General features: G+C 39.8%; 1 protein-coding gene across 1 annotated transcript in view; it reads right to left on the minus strand.

The window, feature by feature from the left end:
• Positions 1-22,559, minus strand: part of asap1b (ArfGAP with SH3 domain, ankyrin repeat and PH domain 1b) — a 66,919-nt gene that overhangs the window by 39,392 nt on the left and 4,968 nt on the right. Inside the window, exons 2-3 of the mRNA XM_039789579.1 lie at positions 4,384-4,456; positions 238-383 (exon numbers count right to left, since the gene is read on the minus strand). Of these exons, the coding sequence (XP_039645513.1) occupies positions 238-383; positions 4,384-4,456 (219 nt within the window). The remainder of the gene's footprint in view (positions 1-237; positions 384-4,383; positions 4,457-22,559) is intronic.

Here is a 22,559-nt window from a genome sequence, read left to right on the forward strand (position 1 = left end):
GAGGACTTTTATGGACTACATTCATCAATAACCTCTTCAACTTCTCCACTAAACTAAACCCAAATCCTAAACCATTTATAGAAGTTAGGTGAAGTACGTCAGCATGCTAACATGCTCACATTGAGAATTTTTCTTGTCCTTTCTGCATGAGGACAAGCGCACACACAAATGCAGAGCCCTCTCTAGGGCAAGCCATTCATTTTAATGACATTATAAGTGTTGACATGATGAACTCACCAGGTTCTTCAGTAGGGCAGACAGCTCCTTGGTGAGGGAGGAGAACTTGACAAAAGCCGTTCCCAGGTCGGGGTTGTCCCGGCTGATGAAGTTGCTGCCAAATTTGTCCAGAGCCTGAGCGTAGTTCTCTTCATTCTGGACGTGGTCTGTGTTGGAAACAGAGGCCAACCACTGGTCAGTTTATCTGCCTTGAACTCTGGCTGATGATTAGCCTGATTAGCATGTGTACAGAAGAGGGCTGCAGTCTTTGCAACGTCCTGATGGGGGTAAACTGCAGATGCAACGGTCAAACAGGTCATGGTTGGCTAGTTATCAAACTTCAGTACTTTGTATTACCAAGCGAAATATGTATGTAGCCCTCAGTATTGAAAAACACCTGGAATAAACAGGCTTGTAGGCTTCTAAGATATCCAAGCGATGTTCAAAATAACACAGATGTGCCAGAAATAGTTAACAGATTCTACAATGGAAAGTTCTTCAGTGCAGCTACACAAGCAATACATGAAATGTGTGACCATAACCCGTGATTTTTGATCAGTGCTGCTCCATAGAAACTTTGTTTTATAAAGTTTGACTATAATAAGTCATCTTTATAAGCAGCAAATGCCAGCATAACAAGATGTGTGGTTCTCCAGGTCCGTGAGACTCTGCGGGAGCCGTCAGTCAAACAGCAGCATGATCCATCCATCCAGATTTACTACCTATGTTTACTACCTTTGCATGAGGGATTAACAGAAAACGATGCAGTATGTAATCCAGTGTTAGTGATTATAGTTTTATCTGATTGATATCAGCCTCACTGTTTATAGTCCGCTCTCCTAACACCTGCTAATGCAAACCCTACTGCTGCTGCTTCTTCAAATTAAAAGCATTGAATTGGCTTGTATTGTTAATAAGCCACAGGAAACGTGATGTGGTTTTCACAGAGGTTAGTCCTAACTGGGATTGTTCATTAAAGACAAATTAAGACAACTGTCATTTTGGGGATTTTTTTTGACAGCAAATCAGTTGAAATTTTTTGCAGGGAGTAATGGAACAAGAGCTGGCAGCCACAGTGAGCTGCGACCTTCGGCAGAAAAGGCTTCCCCGAGTTGGTCAAAAAAGTGCCTCAGAACACACAAAGCGACGCTGACTTGAGCGTATGTTCTGCGTGTGCGCGAGACGCAATGTGTCTCCATAACAGCAGGCGGTGCTAATCTGTATTGTCTCCCAAAAAATGAAAACCGGCAGCTGATTGGACAGCGGATTTTACAACCGAGCATAATGGCGGCTCGTTCGGAATACGATCTCATATTTTACGACGATAGTTCACCGAAAACGTGTTTCTGAAAATATTTTAAGTGAGAAATAGGCCATGCAGTTGCTGAATCTGTCTTCATTTCAGATCGACAAAGGTCAGTTTAAAAGATTTTCATCAGATTTTGAGAGGCGTTAGTCAGGCTCATCCTGCTCGTCATTTCCGGGTTAGCGCTCCACCAATCAGATTGGCTATTGAGTCCGACTGCCCGCCTTCCGATTCAACATGTCTAATCGGCCCAAATGAAGGCTGACTGTTCCTCCGACTGATGACGGCACGGAACACACCGAACAGACTCAAGTCACTGACCTCGCCAGACTGTCCGATGGCCGATAATCGGGTTGGTGTTTCAGGGCCTTTAGATGCAGGCTGCACAAATCCAACTCCTCGTCAAGCTACCTAACTTTACTGTGACCTGCTGTTGAGTGGAAAACTTCTTGAGCCAAGTGCAGCATGAAATCAAACCACTGTTGCTCAAACATGATGGGAAAAGGTCAATTATTGACGGAATTCTTTACTAAAACAAGTTTGTTTGGCTGCAGGTTTTCAAAAATTTTTCCCCACCAGCCAAATGGCTAGTAAATGTTCACATTTTTTTGGGCTGGTGAGTGAAGCAAATCTACCAACCATATTTTACCAGGTTGATGAGTCCAAAACAGATGAAAACCCCTGAGGCCTCCACCCAATGAGATCCAGTGTGGGTCACAGGACCACTGTGTTCCTGTTTTTCTGCAATGATGGTGTGGGCTGTGGTGTTGTTGAATGGGTGGGAGGACGGAGGCATAAAGGAACTGAGCTGCTACTTTTGTGTATTATGTGTAAAAACATATAAACAAGCTAATACATATGTTAAAATCAATGCATTGTATAGGATTGTATTAAATGACACCCTAAGATGACATTATTATGCATACTGTTTTTACATAGAGCATTTGACTGGAGCATGGTGCTAATTTTGGCTGCTGTACTGCAAATGATACACTTGCTCTTTTGTTATATTTCTAACAAAGCAGCTGCTCAAAGAGTGTTTGCTGTTTCCATCAGTAACCATAGGTGTCACAAAGTAAACCAGGACTGAAATCTTAAGGATTATAACTTTAAAAGGTCCCATGGCATGAAAATCTCACTTTGAGTGTTTTTTAACATTAATAGGAGTTCCCCCCCAGCCTGCCTATAGTCCCCCAGTGGCTAGAAATGGCGATAGGTGTAAACTGAGCCCTGGGTATCCTGCTCTGCCTTTGAGAAAATGAAACCTCAGATGGGCCGATCTGGAATCTTACTCCTTATGATGTCATAAGGAGCAAGGTTACCTCCCCTTTCTCTGCTTTGCCTGCCCAGAGAATTTGGCCCACCCATGAGAGAGAGACATTATGGCTTTCAAACGAGCAAAGTAGCAGTTGGTCAAGGCCACACCCCACCCTCCACCTTGCCCCTCTCTCCTCCTCAATAGCTACAGACACAGAAATGGCACATACTAAGGAAAGTTCATTGTGAGACTGGCTCTAGTGGCTATAATTCTGCACCAAGGCTGAATTTCGGGAAAGAGATTTCAGATACAGTATTAGGGGACCACTAAGGCCTACAGTATATAAAAGCATCCAAAAAGCACCATGTCATAGGACCTTTAACTGAATTTAGTTTTTGGAGGATTGGTGTGTTGGAGGGACTCCTGGCTACAGCCACGAGTTTAACTATTCATTACATTTGCAAAATGCACAAACATCCCATTCTTATTTCTATTTTTAGATAATATAAGCTGTGTTCGAAACCGCTCCCTATCACTGAAATAGTGCACTATATAGTGTGTTCACCATTTTGTAGTGGTGTTCGAATTCTCCGCGGTAAATTTCATTCACTATATAGTCCACTATAAAATACCCACAATGCACAGCTAGTTTGAGTGTACATATGATGTAGCCTACATTTTACTCCCGTATACCACATTGCAGCGTGGTCGTGTTTTCCCAGAGGAGAAGAAGAACAAGAAGAAGCCACCGCGAAAACTGAAAAGGAAAAATGGAACAGGCTTTCGTTTCTAAACAGTGGAAATGTACATTCAACATATATACAACCTTTTACTATTCTCCTGAGTGCTCGGTTTGTTTCAGGGACGTATTAGAATTATTTTAGTTTCGGTTTGTTTACACGATGCTGGGCGCACCCGTCTCTGTCACACAAACAACGGGCGCATCTCCTGACGCAAGTCACGCATCGATGTGTTTTCAGTGAGTGTCTGAAATCTCGTTTGGTTGTTCCCTATACAGTTCACTATTTAATAAACACTATATAGGGAATAGTGAGTGGGTGAATGAGGGAGCGGTTTCGAACACAGCTATAGAGTATGCTCTCACTATAACAAGATCTAGCCAAAGTAACCAGCCGGTGGCTAACTGGTAAGAAACTCGACTTAAGTGCTGTTCCAGTGGTTTTGAGACTTTCAGAGTCACGGTGAGATTAAGGTAAACTGTCCTTTCTGTGTAGAACAAACAAACTTCTTTGTGGGTCAAACATCTGAAACTGTCAATTTACAGGGAGGAGGCTGCTCTGAAAAGTATTCAGTGGAAAATTACTGAGGCTCCATGTCACAGCAACGAGCAAAACAAACTCAGGTGTTGGTTTCTGGGACAGCCTGAAACACACACACACACACACACACAAAACACCATCTGTCCCACAAAAGGCAATGTTCCAGACAAAGAAATTCAATCCTCATTTTTTGTTAAAGACCCCAGTAAGAAATCCTGGCCTCTCCTCTGGGGATTTTTGTTTTTGGAAAGTGTTGTGAGCACTAATATAACCATCAGCTAAGCTCATTCAGGCCTGATACATTTAGAAACAGACAGTCTCACCCTGTCCTGAATTGTAGATGGCCTTCACTGATTTCTTCACCTTCTGCAGGGAGGTTCGATCCTGGTCCAAAGCCTGAGAAAAGAGGCGGAGAGGTCGCATTTAATCTTTACAGAACATACCGGAAACATTCACATCAGAAGACAACAAAAAACATTTTGATTTAATGCTATAGCAAACGTGAAGAATTTAGGGTATACCAGCAACAATATTTGCTCAGTAATTCAAAGCATGCATACTCCATAAAGCTAATGTAGACAGAGTGCTCAAAATACAGTGCTTGACCCGAATGTGGCATAAATCATTATTTCACTACTCATTGCTGGAGGAAAGCCTCTGTGCTCTCTAATAGGCAAAATAGGGATATCCAATTTTATAACGGTTATTTAATACGATAATTATTCACAATGAAACATTTAAATGCTAGAAAAATAAACACTGCCCCTGACCTATTGTTACTGTGAGCTATATGTCTCACTCCCTTGCAATTTCTAGAGTTCAGCAGTCAAAGCGCCATGGAGTTAAAATAATGACCAATATAAACAGAAAAACACTTCAAAGATGCTAGTGGTTACTTTAACGATGATGCAGTATCTATATTTAGAGAAAATTCTGCAAATCTATACAAAGCTATGCTAGCATGTACCTTCAACTGATTTACACATCACCCCCACCAAAAAAAAATAAAAAAAATAAAACAGCATCGCACAAGGAAAATTCATCATCATAAACATCTTCCACATATCCGAAAAAAAACTCGTCACGTGCCCTTATTGCTCAGCTTGCTCCCTGCCAGGGAAAATATCAACTACATCTGAAGTTACACCACATTCAGACACATCTTGCGTGCTGAATGTTTGATTTGTGGCCTGCAACCTAAACACAAGTGTATTTCGTTCAAGGGGGCCCATTTTAAATTACCTTTTAACTCCATTTTTACAGCCTTTTAGATTTTACAGCCTTGCCTTTTCTTCATCAACCTGCCTTGTAATAATCTTTCATTTTCATTGCAGTGCTGTTGTCTTCTCATTACCTCATCGGTAGAGCATTATGTTTAAATCTCTCTTGATTGCACATTTCTGTTTAACATCGAGTAGGTTTTTCAATTTTAAGGATATGATTATTTTTTTTGCTGTTATTTTAATTTGGGCTTTTTTCTGTTTTTATTATCTTATTTATTTAATAAAACCTTGCAATAAATATATTTAATGATTATAATATTATATGTAAATAATTTGCCATCAGCAAACCTTCTCCAAACAGTGGCTTAAAAATGCAACAATGCCTCAATTGTTTTTTGGAGTGACACTACTCTTATATGTGTGAACGTAGTACATAGTTGTTGATAAAATAAACTAATGTAAAATAGACAACAGACGTCTGATATCTTCAGTCACTTGATAACATGTTTGGTGATTGTTTAAACCCCATTTAATCCCAAAGAGTCTGATTGATGTACCACATTAACCACTGTTATTATATACTCTGATGAACTGCTATTTGTTGGATTTTCAGTAAAGGAAACCATCCAAATTACTGAAATTACAAATAATTGGTTAAGAAATGACTTCTAATATTTTAAAGGACATTCTGGTGCTAAAGCTGCACATAGATTTTTTTAAGCAAAAAACATTTCACACAATCCTTCAGCTATAAACCAAATAAGAGCCATTTTAACCTGCAACACTTTTTTTTATCCTGGAGTGGACGAGAAACTAAACTGTATCTAAGACCAACAACTGCCCCACACCCAGATGATACAGTAAACAATGATCAATGGGTTTTTCCTCATATGCACATTATGCTGATATCAATACAACACCCCAATCGATTTGCCCAAATATGATAAGTCCCTGGAGTATTCCAACACAGCACCTGCTCTGCAATTTTAGAGGTTTGAGGCAATTTACAAAGTTTCTAGCACCAGTCGTATTTCCCCGCTTACTATCTGTAATCACAGTGATAAAATAAATGAAAGATGTTTATTTGTTAGGAGAATATCAGAGGTAAGTGGCCCAGTGGTTAGTGCTGTGGCCTACCAGCAAGAAGGTTCTGGGTTCGAATCCAGGCCTTTCCCCCAGCTAGTTAGGGAACTAGCCGATATGTGGTGAACGGTCTGGCGTCGTAAGTATTGTATGGCTGCCGTGCATCACCCAGGTGGGTGCTACACATTAGTATAGTGCTTTGAGTGTCTATGATAAAGCGCTATATAAATATAATGAAATAAATAGGACCCTCCTGATCTGCTTCACTGCAATGGAAAATGCAGCAATATTAAAGGCATTTATTCTTGCTGTGAGCCAAACAAACTGGACTTTTCTCAGCGCACACCTGAGCAACAACATGAAATCACCTGTCATACTGAACGCCGTCTGTCTGCGTGACATCTATTATCGTTGCATTCACTGCAGGAAAGGCTGAGATAATTGTCGTTAAGCTCAGAAAAAGTGGGACACAAGCAACACAAACACACACCTGAATTACCTGTCTCTCCACTCAATGATTTAAAGTGTGAGCCAGTATTGATGGCTTTCCCAATTATTTATTGACAGTACAATCATTTCATATCCAGCCTGTCTTAACCAGAGGGAATGGAACCATAACTCTGCTTAGTTTTCTCGTAATATATGATAAACACCAGCAAAAACACCATTACATCAAGGTCAGGCGGTTAAGAGCAGAAGCACACACACAACAGAGGGCTAATTAAATTTCACAACATAATTAAGCTGTCCTTGGCCTCCCTTGGACAATTTTACATGGCTCTTCCCCAACTATGGCGACAGTACTTTGCCGCCGCAGGGCCCTTTCTGCCGGGGCCGGGCCCTTTGATCCCCCTGCGTATGGGAACAGACTCTGCTGCCCAGTGCCTCCCAACACTGTCTCATTATTTAGCCTTGTGTCTGTTTGGCTAAACAGTGGCCCAAGCAGGCTTGTGACAATATAAGATGCTTATAGTTCCATTATCTTAGCCAATATTGTCTCAGTATATGACATTACCTTGATCATTACTATAATGAAAATCTTCAAACAGTATGAAAATATTCTTAAAATGATAAATAAGCTCAACATCTGACGTTACTTTTCCCCGTGACCCCTGTTCTCTGACGAGCGAGGTGCCTCCCTATGGGAAGTCTACGGGAGTTATCCTCAGAAGCCATTTTATGTGGGTTTTTATTATTATTGTAAAGTGAATATCTTTAGGTTTTGGACAACTCATAACATTTGAAGATATGACCATGGGCTCTGGGTAACTGTGACAGACATTTTTTCATTATTTTAAAGACTACATAATTAATCGAGAGAATTAATAGAGAAAATAATCAGCAGACTTCATTTCCACAAGATTCATTTTCTTACGACAGTGACTCCAAGCAGACTCCATCCAAATGATTAGACACGTGTAATACCGCAAAAGTCACGCATAAGATCCCCATTACAGCCGAGACATTTACTAACAAGCTGCGTTTCCTCGCCTCTTTGCAACACACCAAACACCGCCCTCGTCACTCAGCTCGAGTCAAACGCCTCCAAAGTCAAATCTTTGATTATTCAGAGGTTCTAGTGCCATGTGCTGATTAGGATGTAGAGCACAAAACAGAGGCTGAGCAGGCAGGCTGACTTTTGTTGTTCTCATGTTGAGAGCAGCTGGCGACGCCACCCAAGGGTCACCCATAATCCACTCTGTCTGTGTTTGTAAATAAATATTCAGCCGTAACATGAACAAGCTTGCACATATTCACTTCCTTAGCGGTTTCCTTTTGTTTCGATTTTTTTCATGAGATTGTGCAGACATCCATATATTACTATGTCGAAATCTGATGATTTGAACGGTTTGTTGTAGATAACAAGTCTGAGAACATTTATTCAAAATCTCAGTAAGTTATTAGAGAAGATAAACAATAAACATCTACACATTGGCCAGCACTATTTCAGTGGTGAACGTGAGTAATGTAACTTGGAGAGATGGTTTGTTAGAGCTGTTATTTAGCAGCTTTTTAGGGAAGGGAAGAAATCAATGAAATAGCTCTTGGCACACATTCTTTGCAAACCCTTGGCAACAGGCAAGAATGCATCCAAACTCTGCTCTCCAAAAGGGCCAACAACTATTGAATATAGTAAAAGGATTGTTGTTTAAGCCAGGAACCAATGGCAAGCCCCCACTCGATCCAGGGGGATAAGAAAGTGTAACGATGCCAAAACATCTGCGGTCCCTCATCTCTCCACCCAAACAGCAAGAGATGGATGTGGACGATTTATTTAGTGCTGCTAAGAAAAAGAAGCAAAGAAGAAAGTAGAGTCAAAGTGAAAGTGAAAGTCAACATGTCAGTGTCAGAGAATGCTTTTAAGTAGAAGTCGGTCAGAGACGGAGCCAGAGAGGTCAAGGGCCAGGTCAAACGAAGTGAAGGGCGGTGACGGTGAAGGGCAGTGGGATGAGCGGCAGTGACGGTGAACGGCAGTGACGGTGCACGGCGTAACCAGCGTGACCCCCGATGTCATAAATAAATTCCCTTGAAAGTTTATAAAATGTCTGATGTTAAAAATCAGGAGGCAGAAAAAAAGAATTCTGGCATTTCATCTTGTTCAAACGCCACTTTTAAAGATAAATATTCACATATAAAATCAATCATGAAAACGTCAATCACGATTGATATCATATATTATACTGAATATATTTATTATTGATATTGAATCAACAATTGATAGGGTTGATACCCAAAAAATAGATCCATGTCACGTTTGATTACGTTCTGGGCACGTAAACACAGTGTACTGCTATTCTGTGTGCAGCAATCACTTTGTTTTTTTCACAGAACTTACACTAGGGGTGGATCTCATTATTATTTTGTTGATTTACTGATTAATAGTTTGGTCTATAAAAAGTCACAAAATAGTGAAAAATGCCCTTTTTAACTTCCTAAAGCCCAAGTTAACATATACAAACATGCTTGTTTTGTCCAACAACCGGTCCAAACTCCAAAGGTACTCTGTTTACTATCATAAAAGACAGAAAACATATCTGGATAAGTTCATATTTTAAATGCTGGAAAGCAGTGAATATTTGACATTTTTGCTTTAAAGAATTACTCAATTATCAAAACTGTTGCAGGCGTAGTTTTCTGTCGTTCGACTAATCTAAACTCTAATTCACACAACAAATGTTTGCTATTTACCTTTCAAAACTAGCTTGTGTTTTAGCATGCATGTCATAAAGTAATTAACAGAAAACAGTAAAAAGAAATGCTTACTGTTTGGCAAGGCATTTGCTGGTAGTTTTCTTTATTGATGCTTTCACCTATAGAATTGGTACATTGGTATGTGTATCAATATTGGTAATTGCGGTCCTTTTATTACTTGGTATCAAAACCAAAGGATGTGTTATCACCAGCCTCTGGCTTAACGGCGGAGGTTTCTTTCTGGTGTATTCTGAGTGAGAAACTGAAGCAGGTTTTGATCAATTGCGGTTGAGCAGCTTGAAGAGCATTTGGCAGCCACACAAACCACTTCATCAACAACAAATTCCATGAAAGAATCTCAGCAATCAAAGGCTGGAAGGTGGACTGATTAGAGATACTGATTGGGAGGAAAAGCCCCATCCTTAAAACTTGACACAAGTTTGCAGCAATGGAAAGCTGGGAGATATGATTAAAAATAAAAGAAAACAGCTTTTATTAGTTGACGAATCCATTAGTTGTTTGCTAAAAACGGAAAAACAAATTTCCAGCTTCTACAATGTGAGGATCTGCTGTTGTTCTTGGTTGTATATTATTGTAATTGAAGTATCTTGGTGTTTTGGGGCTTTTGGTCAGACAAAACAAGACATTTGTAGATGTAATTTTCTGGCTTTTCATAGACACAAAATGTATAGGAAAAAAAGTCAGTTGTAGCCCTACATTATTATTTCAAAGCCCTTAAAGTGTAACCCATGTGATCAACGGGGTTAATGGGGCTGACTTCCTGGTTCCCAAACAACCACACAAAAACAGTCATGCCCAGAAGGTCAAAGCCTCGGGGGAAATTGGCGCTTAAAGTGACTGGGCATGACTGACTGGAGGTTGTCTCAGCTTCACGCTTCCTGCCCGAGGCCTTATCCTCCCTCAACAGCCCTGCCATTTCCCCTGCAGCCGTCCTTTGACAGGAAGCAGGAAGCGGCCAGGCTCGTCAGTGTCCTATCCCGGGCAGGCAGCACTCTGTCTAATGACACCAACTGATCTCCGCTGACAGCTGAGAATGAAAAACAACACGCTTTCTGGATGTCTGGGAAAGTGTTTTTTTGGGGTTTTTCGGTCCGCTGATCCACTCTTGAGATTCCTGCTCTGTCACTTTCATGGCACGTTAGTCGTCTTTCTCATCTCCTCCCTGAACTCATCCTTCCAAGCTCCTTGAACCTCGCTCTTCTCCGCCACCTCTGCATTTGGCATCGCACCGGAGGGGCGGCTGTGCTGTTACCAAGGAGATGTGGTCTGGCCGTCTCACATGTCGGCTCAACATTCTTCACCGTGGAGATTGTGGGAGGCTGCTCTGACTAACTGGCCTGCTCTCTGTTTGTCAGCAGCGCACTGGGAGTCAACTGTGCCACTGTGGCAGATTTTATTCTTCACCCAGCAAAGATTGGAAACACGAGTTCTCAGAATTGCTAATATGCTAATTATTTCCTAGAAGAAGAAAACAGGAAAGGGCACAATTATCAAAGGACTTCCCCATAGACAAGACACAGGGCTAAAAACATCTGCACTGACTTTTTTTTAGAGGGAAACTTATATTTTATTTTTGCTTCCTTTTATACAATTGTATTCTCATTTCCTTCCTGGCTCACAATATCACAACAGCTAAAATGAAAAACTAAACTAAAACTAAACTAAAACAAGTGCACGTGTGTATATTTAATACAGCAATAAAGCCTTGCTACTAGTTCTGTCTGAGTGAAGTCCTAGAGGAGGAGATCAGTCTGTCGGTCAAATCATTTTGTCTGTCTGTCGGTCTGCCTGTTGAGACTATGTGGCATGACTCAAGCAGGAAGGGTGGGGAGGTGCTTTCATTGGCAGGAAACAAATGCACATCCCTTTCTCTGGGCCTGCAGACAGAGAGGCCTTTAGCTCTCCAAGTGGAATGGGAAAAATGAGAGGATGTAACGTTTCCAAAAAGCAGCTGAGTTCAGATGGCCTATTTTCTCGCACACGCACACGCACACACACACACACACACACACAGACACACAAACACACACACACACACACACACACACAGTACTGAAAGAGAGCGATTGACTGCCAGTGGTTTTGGTTAGGAGGTGTATCAGGACGACCACATGACCGATGTAGTGCATCTGAAATGGCAAATCAAATGAGAAGTATCAAGTGAGACTACATCTTTTTCAGGGTTTTGAAGTTAATTAGGATCCCATACAATCATCAAGATGAAATGGTCTTTTTCTGAATGGACTGAAGAGGTTTAAAAGCCAAGATTTTTACCTCCTCACACGCAAAAAGAACATAACATTTCTACAGGGGGTTCTCGATCAATAATTTAGTGGTCATTTGGCCACACGCTGATACTTTCAATTCAAGGCGTACTTTTTGTTTTGCAACAATAACTCAAAACACCTCCCTCAAAATACTCACATGTCTTTACTAGAGGACAGTGTAATTAGTGACAGACCAGTGTTTGCAACTAAACTGTAGGTGATCCATCAAAGTGAAAAATTAATTAAATGTGCAAAAGCTACATTATTATTATGATGTGGTGAGGCCATTTGCCAGAATGGGCTGATTTGAATTATCCTTTCTGGTGGGAAAACTTTGCTTGGATGCCATATAGCACCTTTTTAAAAAGGGAAAGAAAAGGAACTGCCAAACTCACATTATCCTTTGTCACACCACTCATGTTTGCTTTTTGTTTAAGGCCTTGGCAAGATGCTGTAATATGAAGTACACTAATGAATGAATCAATAAGACTAAGAGTCTACTGCTAACACCAGAATGCAAGGAATTACATTCTAACCAAATTCCATGGCAATCCATCTAATAGTGGAGTTGGTTGAGATATTTCAGTCTGGACAAAAGTAGTCGACCGACAGACAAGACGGACTGAGCTGCAGTGTAAAGAACGCCTTTGCTTGCTTTTCCATTCAGTGCTTGATCTGCACATTTTAAATGAACACTGCCTAGGTGCATTATATCAGATCCCCGGTGTAATATTACCCCTGGCCTATATATTACCTATTCTCTGATTAACAATATGTTCAAACATCATCTTATCATGATAGTGTACTTATTTAGCCTTCTTTGTTAGATTTTCCAGCAGCGCAGCGCATCAATGTATCGCCTTTTTGCAGCCAACTCTCAATTTCCATCCGTAGCAACCTCCATTAGCACTTGAATGTCCCACAGAGGAGGTCCAAACAACAATGAAATTTCAACTGGATCACCATGTGATAATGTTACTTTGACAAGGAATAAAACATTTACTGTGGTGATATAACAATCTCAAGAAAATAAGACTGTAAGCTGAGTCACTGGCAGTTTATGTAGGATATCTGTACTAATTAGCTTGTGTCTATTGCACGAATCTTGACCTGCTAATGTTATTGACCACTAAGAAGTCAATACAAGTCAGATATTACTATATTATGTATTGCTGCTATTAGTCCTGCTATTAGTATCCTGCTCTAAGCTCTCAAAGAAATGAACTGCTCAGCTGTGTGCTTCCTATGGTGAATTTAGTGAGGCCACACGGTGGATAAAGCCAGCTCACAGAGTTGCAAGATGTTGGCTCTTTGCTGCAGATCTCGCAGAAACTGACATGCATGTGTGCAGCCAGCGAAAAGTCAAGCAAACGTCCCTCTGCGATACTCGCACTCAGCCCACCACTTGTTTCGAGCAATGCACATGTATTCACAATCACACCCACACACTGCTGCATTACACTGCAATCGCCTACCATCAAACAAGCAGCATACCTTTATCTGTGTTGTGTTTACCAGTCAGGAAGTCATTATTCATGCGAGGCAGCTGCTATTAACAGCCTTTAACAGGAGAGCAGTGGGAGGAACTCGCAGCTGATGATCTAAAAATGACAGCTAGCCTCCTCTTTCTTCTAGTGTTTGATGTCCGCTGCAGAGCAAAGAGGTTGTTTGTTTCCTGACAAATATGAATCTCAAAACTCACAAGCTATAACAAATCGCTCTATTTGAATATGCTTTTGAAATAGGGCTGGACCCGAATATTCGTTCGGTGGGTTGGTATTCGATTTGAAAATTTGACATTCAAATTTTCTTTTTTTTCTTTTTTTTTTTTTTGGTTTATTTATTTTCTGCATTTATCTCTCGTTCACACTCCAGTCCAGTTGGTGGCGGTAATGCACATTTAAGTTGGTTTGCCAACCGCCAATAAACTACAAAGAAGAAGAAGAAGAAGAAGAAGATACTGTCGGTACACGATGACGCCCACTTCGAGCATTTAGCAAGCTGGGCAGAGAAGCTAGCGGCGAAAACAAGTGCGGAAATGGAAAACTGTTTCGCGTTTTTCCGTTGTGATTGGATATTACATTTCCTTGGACTCTTGGGGATTTATGAAAATCAAGTTTTGGTCAAAATACCAGTTTGTTGCTGAAAGGACAACGAAAACAGGTATGCATGCACTCTCGGCTTCGCAGATTACGGCTGAATTGTTTTATTTTCTGTTACTTTGTAACAGTTGTGTACATGGTTGTATATTTTAAAGATTTAATGCTGCAAAGTAATAAAAACGCTTATGAGTGGAAGTTTTATCGAGGTTACAGCAACGCCCCAGTCACAAAGTGTCCCGTTGACGGGACGGTGATCCTTGAGAGGTTAAGAGTTTATTAATTCTGAACGCGTCTGGCCTGTCTATCTATATTGCACCAAATACGACACTGCACTCCCTTGTGAAGTCGTTTGGATGAAAGGTTCTCAAAATAATCAAAATGCATAGAGATTCCTGCCTTTATTAGAGATAACATGTTCAGCCCCCTCTCTCCGAAGCTTCGAATATTCGATGCTCATTACTACCGAAGCTTCAAAGCTCAAAAAATGGTATTCGGACCAGCCCTATTTTGAAATATTTAGTCCTAAAAATGCCAAATAATGACAAAGAGGGCTGCAACCAATGATTATTTTAATTATTGATTTACCTACTGATTATCTTCTCAATTAAATCGTTTGGCCTATAAAATGAGTAAAAATAGTGACTCAACCCACTTGTATTGTCTGATCAGCAGTCCAGAACCCAAAGATTTTCAGTTTACTATGACGTAAGACAAGAAATGCAGCAAATATTCATAATTGAGAAGCTGGAACCTTTGCTTTAAAAAAAGGTTATAAATACAAACAATAGGTTATCAAAATAAATGCCAGTTAACTGTCAGTCCATCAACTAAACAATTAAATAAACCTATTGGTTTTAGATCGAATGACAAATGCCTGTCGCACTCGCAACACGACTTGATCCAGGCTAAAGTGGTGTCTTCCTGACACAACAACCAAAAGCCCAACGTGTTAATTTATAATGAAATAAAGCTGAGAAGAGCCAGCATCTCTGCACGTAGCTGTAACCAGGAAATGGTTGGCTTGATTACATTACTAAAACGATTAATCTATTCATTTCCTTTGAGTCATACCAAGAAGGTATGTCTTATCTTGGAAAACGCAGATGCATTCGCTGTCTCCTGTCACTCTCAAATCATTGAGAGGCTTTTCTTTTAACTTCCAGTTCAACACAAGAACCAGAAAGAGGTTTGTTCACCCACAAACCTCAACAATGTGAAACTACTTCACCTGAACATACCAATCAATGATGGTGTTTAAGATAGGAAACCCATGTCACATGTTCGCATTCGCACAATTGTGTGATAGGGATCCAAGACTTTTTTTCTCAACCTCACCACAATATTAGTTGCTGTTCCAGAGCTTTCGATCGTATAATATGATCTTCCTCAGCAGATGAGTTGTAGATCTTTAGTAACTTTGTGTCTAAATACATATATTAACAAAAACTTAGGCCTACACTATAAACATTTATATTTCCATGAAAATTGCGTAACTCCAACTGCAGTGGAAGATTGTTTGATACAATGACAGAAAATCAATTAGCAAATATTTTTTATACTCAAGCAAAAGTCATTTTTTAAGCCAAAATGGTTCCGGTTGCTCAGGTATGAATAGTTGATGTTTTTTCTTAGTACTTAATGATGTTAAACTAAATATCTTTGGGTTAGGGATTGTTGGTCGGACAAAACAGGACTTTTCAAAATGTCAACTTGGGCTTTGGGGATTTGTGATGGGTATTGTTTGACTGGGAAAACAAGAGATAGGCTAATGAACATAATAATTGTCTGCAGGATTAAACTACGGAGTGGACCTTTTGGTAACATTTCTTTTTGTGAGTTTTATTTAAGTGTTTGTCATAGTATTAATCAGTGTTATATCAACAATACTTTAATAAGTATTGATTATTTATAACACAATACTACACTAGAAGAGCTGGCAAAAGACCAAGACTCAAACCACTTACTTATCTCACTTACTTCTACTCTACTTAACGTTTCTATTTATTTATTACTGTAGCTATGTTATTTTTGTTACGTTATACACTTATTGACTTTTCTTACTCTTATTTTACCTTGAATTTGACTGAGGAACTGCAATTAAATAATTTCCCTGAGGGGATCAATAAAGTATTCTGATTCGGATACTGAAACCAGCGCTGTGTAGAACGCTCAAAGAAAAACTAAAATAAACTACTCAAAGCTTTTATCTCTAATCTTTCACTCATCATTGATTGGCTGATAAGCCTGCCAGCTCTGCTTCCTACTAACCCGCTGCCCGCGTTGTAACAGTTTAGGGCACATGGCCAAAGAATGTGCTCCCTTGATAAACATGCACAATCATTTTCTAGCCTCTGAGTAACGTTTCTGCACAACCGCTCGGCCATGAGTCCTTGGCCAAAGCCACAGACTCTGCATAGCGCTTTACAGCATTCCTTGAAGTTTTTCTGCAGACGAGTCTCAAATTTCACACTTTATTGGACTCTGCCGGGTGAGAGAACAGCTATTCCAAAACCACAGGTGTATCCACTCTGACAGGCCATTTGGATGTTCAGATATTTTGAGCAACTGAAAATCCAGAGGAACAGAAATAAGCTTTTATGGTGACTTCAAACAAAAGCTTTAACCAATCTTAATGCACATATCCACTTGGATTTCCCCATTCGACTACGTTCAGGAGCAGTGACGGGAGCAGTGACAGAAGCTTTGATGTATGCTGTCATGATGTGGAAAAGGAAGTGATGTGATGCTTTTCCCGGACATTAAACGGCATTAGGAAAAGATGTAAACAACTTGTCTTGAAGGACTGCCGATGCCTTTCCTCCAGGCTTGAGTGCACTTGGCTGTTCTGGGAAAGGTAACATTCAAATTCAACATTTAAAAGCTGCATCGATTGTTAAGCTGCAGCACGCGCATGCGCACACGCACATGCACGCGCGCACACACACACACACAGTCCAGGGCCAAACATTATCAAAGCTTACAGACAGAGATGCACCGTTTACCCCTCAGGCCACAACAAGACAGCCAGTCGTCACATGACAACACTGTCTCCTGGTTCTGCAGGGCAGTCCTTGAGGACAACATTACCACGATACAAAACAAAGAGCCCAAAAAAGATAACTAGAGGATGAAAAGGGTCTGTACTCTACTATATGTGTCACGGCTGGATAATGTTTTCAAAGGCATTTATCATTTTTTCGCTTTGTTTTCTTGGCATTAATAATGTGACAATAGTTGAATGTAAAGTAATGGTGCTTTAATGAAAAAAAATGTAATCTAAACTACAGTAAGGATGAATGATGTCACTAAGGAACCAGAATCTACAGCCATGCTAGCAGCTCCGTTAGGCACAGGGGTGCTTTGGCTAAATGCTAACTTCAACATGGTGTTTTAAGCCCCCAACGCCTCCTTACAGGCAGCGCTGCTACCGTCAACTTCAAGGTACCTAACCCTAACCTTAACCATGAAAACCCCGTAAAATATGACAGCGACAGTCACTAGGAAAATAGTGTTATGGGCACTGAATCTGATGAATTTACTGTTTATCAGACCCCAGATGAAACAAGAAGCTAACGTTAGCAAACCCTATGGTACATCTGCCTTTGACTCCCCGCTGCAGGAGACTGTATTGTATTCCCCATGACACGCTGTATTAACATTACTGTTTAAAAGGTTTTCCAGGTTAGTGAGGATGCAAAACCAACTTAAAAAATTTTAAAAAACGTAGTAATGTTCCCTCAGCATATTGTTTTGTTGCTAACTTGTATGTACAATGAGCATTAACACCAGTTTCAGGTAACGTCATTGTTCATATTTTGGAACAATGTTTAGTAATGACAGTAATAGTGTTCATAGTGAGTGACAATGTGATCAGAGATTCGAAAAATGTGTTATGTACTGTATCTGGAATTGTTCATTAGCTATGTATGTGTGATGTCTGCTGAACGGACTCACAGTAGTAAAACAGATTTTATTCTGATCCAAAGACTCTTTCTGTGAGAGAAAAGACACTATATTCTGGAATGTAATTGTAAGATATATGATGCTTTTTAGCTTTTTAAAAAGAATTGACCAAAATAAGCGTGATTATTATTTTTTCCATAATCGAGCAGCCCTAACACTAGATGATAAGTCAGAGGATCACCAAAGTAATTACAATTCATCCTGAGGGGGACAAAAAAGTTCCAATTTGTACAAACCAATAGTTGTCAAGACATTTAACTCAAAACCACAAATGTCAACCTGCTGGTGGCGCTACAGGACAAGTCCGAGTATCACCAAAGTCAATAGGATTCATCCTCTGGCAACCATGAATGTATGTACAAAATGTCACTGCAATCCATCCGATAGATACTGACAGACCAACATTGCCACCCCCATAGCCACACTGCTAGCATGCCCAGTGAAAATGTGGCATACAAGTAAGTCAGTAACCTTCATTTAAAAGCTGACATACTTGTACGAGACATTAGCGCTATTGTCATGAAAATGCATCACACTTGGTAGCTGCATTGATGGCCCACCGAATTTCTCCATCAGAGATTAAAATGGCTGTCGATGGAGGAAGACTCTAACACCATCTCTCCATGTGAGGAAGGCTGCCGACAGATGTGAACACTGACCCACTCTTCCTCGCCTAAATCAGGGGTAGAGCAGGGGGGATCAGAGTGCCAGGGGCAGAGTCTGGTCCGGGGCTAATCCGCTGCCGGCTAATAGCCCTTGATGATATATGCAGTGCAGCTGTGGCAGGAAGGTAGGCCAACAGCTGTGGCCCATAGACCGATTATCAGATTTCAACCACAGACGGCAAACAAGCCGACAAACAAGCAACACAACACACTCTCACCTCCTGCTGTGGGAGACAGAACAAATTAGAAAATGGCTTGGAGGTTTGTTAGTATTTACTCAAAGCAACAGCCCCACCCCCCACCCCTGGATGTTCTTTTATTAAATTAACTAACAAACCAGTACGGTACTGTAGCTGTTACTTATGCCATTTCCCTGGCATACTGTACAGCCTGTAGTGGTTAAAACTGTTAATGTCAGTCTCCTAGTTGTAATTCCCAGTTGGAAATATTGGAAAATTCTGACATTTAAAATACTGTATCTCACTGGCTGTTACATCTCAATAAAAATCCAACGTTTATTCATCCAGTTATTTGGATTCTGAAGACAGCGTAAATGAAGCCATAGGCTATGTGGTACAGTAGCTAAGCTAGCAGACTAAATAAAGCCCTTTAGCCTGGACTTTTATTTCTTTGCTAACACATAAAAGCAGCGGAAACACAGCAGTGGAGTCTTTTTCCTATTGTAATTCTCCCAAAACTTTGATAATTTATGCCATTTCACTTCCTTCATCTTTATCGCCTTTTCTCTTTCCTCCACTTTTAACTTACATGGTCAATAAACATCACTTAACCACCGTATAATATCTCCATTGATGATATACTTTACTGCAGGTACTACAGGTCTGCGATAGCAGGTAGGTAATTGTTGATTCAAACATTCTAACTTCATCTACAAGAAATTCAAGAAAACGAAACATTATGGCAGTGGTGTCACTGTTTTCTTTGAAACACCATTTAGTCACTCAGCACTGAACTGCTGCATTTCTGAACTAAGTTGAAGTATCTTGTAAATGACCACTTTAACTGTATTTTTTTTTTATTTTTATTTTTTTAAACAGTGCAGTTTAACTGGAACAAGATGTCATGTGGGTAACGGCGCCATGGGACGAAATATGCTCCCATTCTCTCACACCATATGATGCACTGGGTTTGGTGACACAGGGGACAAATGATGAATAAAAAGCCATAACTTAATTAATAATTGAATCTGACACAGCTGTGCTCCTCAGTTGCTAATGTTGCAAAATGGAGCCTTAAATAGCCAGCACTCAGTTTTGTTATGTAAAGCCAACTGTGATAAAAATATGCCTTGTCCTTGATATAGTCATCATTTTTAATGATAATGTGGGGGGGGGGAGCCAAATCAAGCAAGGAGGCAAAATAATCTGTTACCAATTAATCTATTTGCATATCTAGGGATAATTTTGATGTTAACCAACAGTACAGCAAAATCTAACAATTAAAAGCATTTAAACATTTATTTTAAAAGTACTCAACACTCCACTAACAGACAGGCACATGGTGCTCACACAAATGAAGTCAGTGTTAGGTGAATAACGGTAGACATTCCCCAACAGGGTAACACATAAGCTGTGAAAATGAAACCTCCTTTCAAAAAGAAAATCCCTGACTTAATAAGACTTTCAGGTAGATTCCAGGTCAAAGAATCAGTCAACCGTCCTCTAAAGCCTAACGACCAACTATGTGATGAAAAAAAAGAAACCACGATCTGTTCTCTGTGTAGATATTGTTATGACTGACTCCCTGTTGGTGGACTAGATGTAACATGTGACGAGGCGGAAACCTCACATGACAGCATGACGTCTAGGAAATGACCTCAGGTGCTTTACAGACAAACAACTTGAAGCTAAGACAATAATTAACAAATAGTTCATCTGTTACTTTTATAAACATTTGGAACCCAAGAAGAAACGACCATGCTTTTGTGAATCATAAACACAATCTCCCAGTTGATTTCTTTAAAAGGACTCTATGGATGTTTTATAATAAACAAACATGGTCTTGTTGTTTACTTTCAAGCATTTGTCACCAAAACTTAGTGTGTGTATCTTTAAGGCCTTACAAACATGTTGAATGTGTTTCCTACGCACTTCTGGGTCACTGCTTTTTTTCTCTCCTGTCTTTTTGATAACTTCTGGCTTGTTTCTGGCTTTATTTTAGATAATATATCCGTAATTAGGCAGTAAGCAACATCCTCTTACTTCCACTGTTTGATAACGTCAATTATGAGAATATTGGACATAGTGTCATCTATCGGGGCTATATAAAAAAGAAACCGTATGCTTATAGTATAGCCTAATAGTGATTAGACAATTAGTCAATCGACAAAATAATCATTGGTAACTATTCAGCTATTCAAGCAAATACACCAAAAATGTTCAGGTTGGAGCTTCTCAAATGTGAAGATTTGCTGCCGTTCTTTGTCTTAGCTTTATGACAGTCAACAGATCATTTTGGACTAAACTAGACACATGATGAGGAGGATATCACCTCCTTGGGTTCAGGGGTCACTGTGATGGCCACGTTTCACCATCCTGATATCTTATAGACGAGACGATACTCGACTAATCTGAAAAGAAAATCAGAAGTTTATTTGCAGCCAGTGTATTTGCAAACTTGGTGCTCGGTCTCCGTTGCCTGAGTGAGTGAATGAAAGAGCGACTGACTGAAAGTAGTGAGGATTCGGCCAATTGTTGTAGGGAACTCGGAAGGTATAGATTCAAGCTGCAGAGAAAACTGAACATGATACTGATTTCTGCCCCCTTAGGCTACGTTCACACTTGTTGTCTTTTTTTGAAGCTGCCAGTGTCTGTTTTACATTATATGGAGTAAACCGTGTTTTCAAAGAAGTCCAGAGCGCCTTTTGAACTGCCACCACCAACCTTTTTTCTGCAGCTCAAAGCATCTTTTTAAAGTTGGAAAAAGGTTTTCTGAAAAAAAAAACACCTTACGTCAAGCGCTTTTTTGACAGGCGGAGATGCCATGCCTGTCGTATGTATATATATATATATATATATATATATATATATATATATATATATATATATCGCAATCTGCTTTATAGTGCTGGCTGTAATATGTTTTATAGTGTGTATATATATATATACATATACACAATATATACATATATATATACATATACATACATATATACATACATATACATATATATACATATATACATATATATACATATATACATATATACACATATACACATATATACATATATACATATATATACATATATACACATATATACACACATATACACACATACATACATATATAGTCGGAACACAGCGAGTTATATGATATGACTGTAGGGCTGGGCAATATGGATCAAATATGGAAAATCAAATATCACGATATTTTGGACCAAATACCTCAATGTCGATACCGCAACGATATTGTAGTGTTGACTATTGGTGCTTTCACTAAATATTTATAAATGAGATTTTTGATAAATAATCATCAGTAATGTGGATATAATGACTAAGAGGGTAAAGGCAAATAATTTACAGTTACAACAGTCTGGTAAATTCAGAAAATGACATCACTTTACTGTAATGCAGCCTTTAAAACCAGGAAAAGACAACACTTATGCCATATTACGATATCAAAAATCTAAAACGATATGTAGTCTCATATCACAATATCGATATAATATCGATATATTGCCCAGCTCTATATGACCGTGTGCTCACCATACAGGGAATGACTGTTGGGGGAACTCGCTTTGTTTTATGTAACGTTAGCACCGCTCCACATAGTGCTCTAGGACACTGTAGCTGTTATAGCAACAAAAGACCTCTCGGCTGCTTTTTGGAACCAGTTTTTTTTTTTTTTTTTTTTTACAAAAGCACCCTAGTCAACTTTTTCTTTCATGGCCTTGAAGTGAAAACTGGTTGTTCACATCAGCTTCAGGTCGTCTTGGTGCTTTGCTAGCTTTAACAGTGCAT

The sequence above is a fragment of the Perca fluviatilis genome, chromosome 22 (assembly GCF_010015445.1).
Source record: "Perca fluviatilis chromosome 22, GENO_Pfluv_1.0, whole genome shotgun sequence".
Taxonomy (NCBI): domain Eukaryota; kingdom Metazoa; phylum Chordata; class Actinopteri; order Perciformes; family Percidae; genus Perca; species Perca fluviatilis.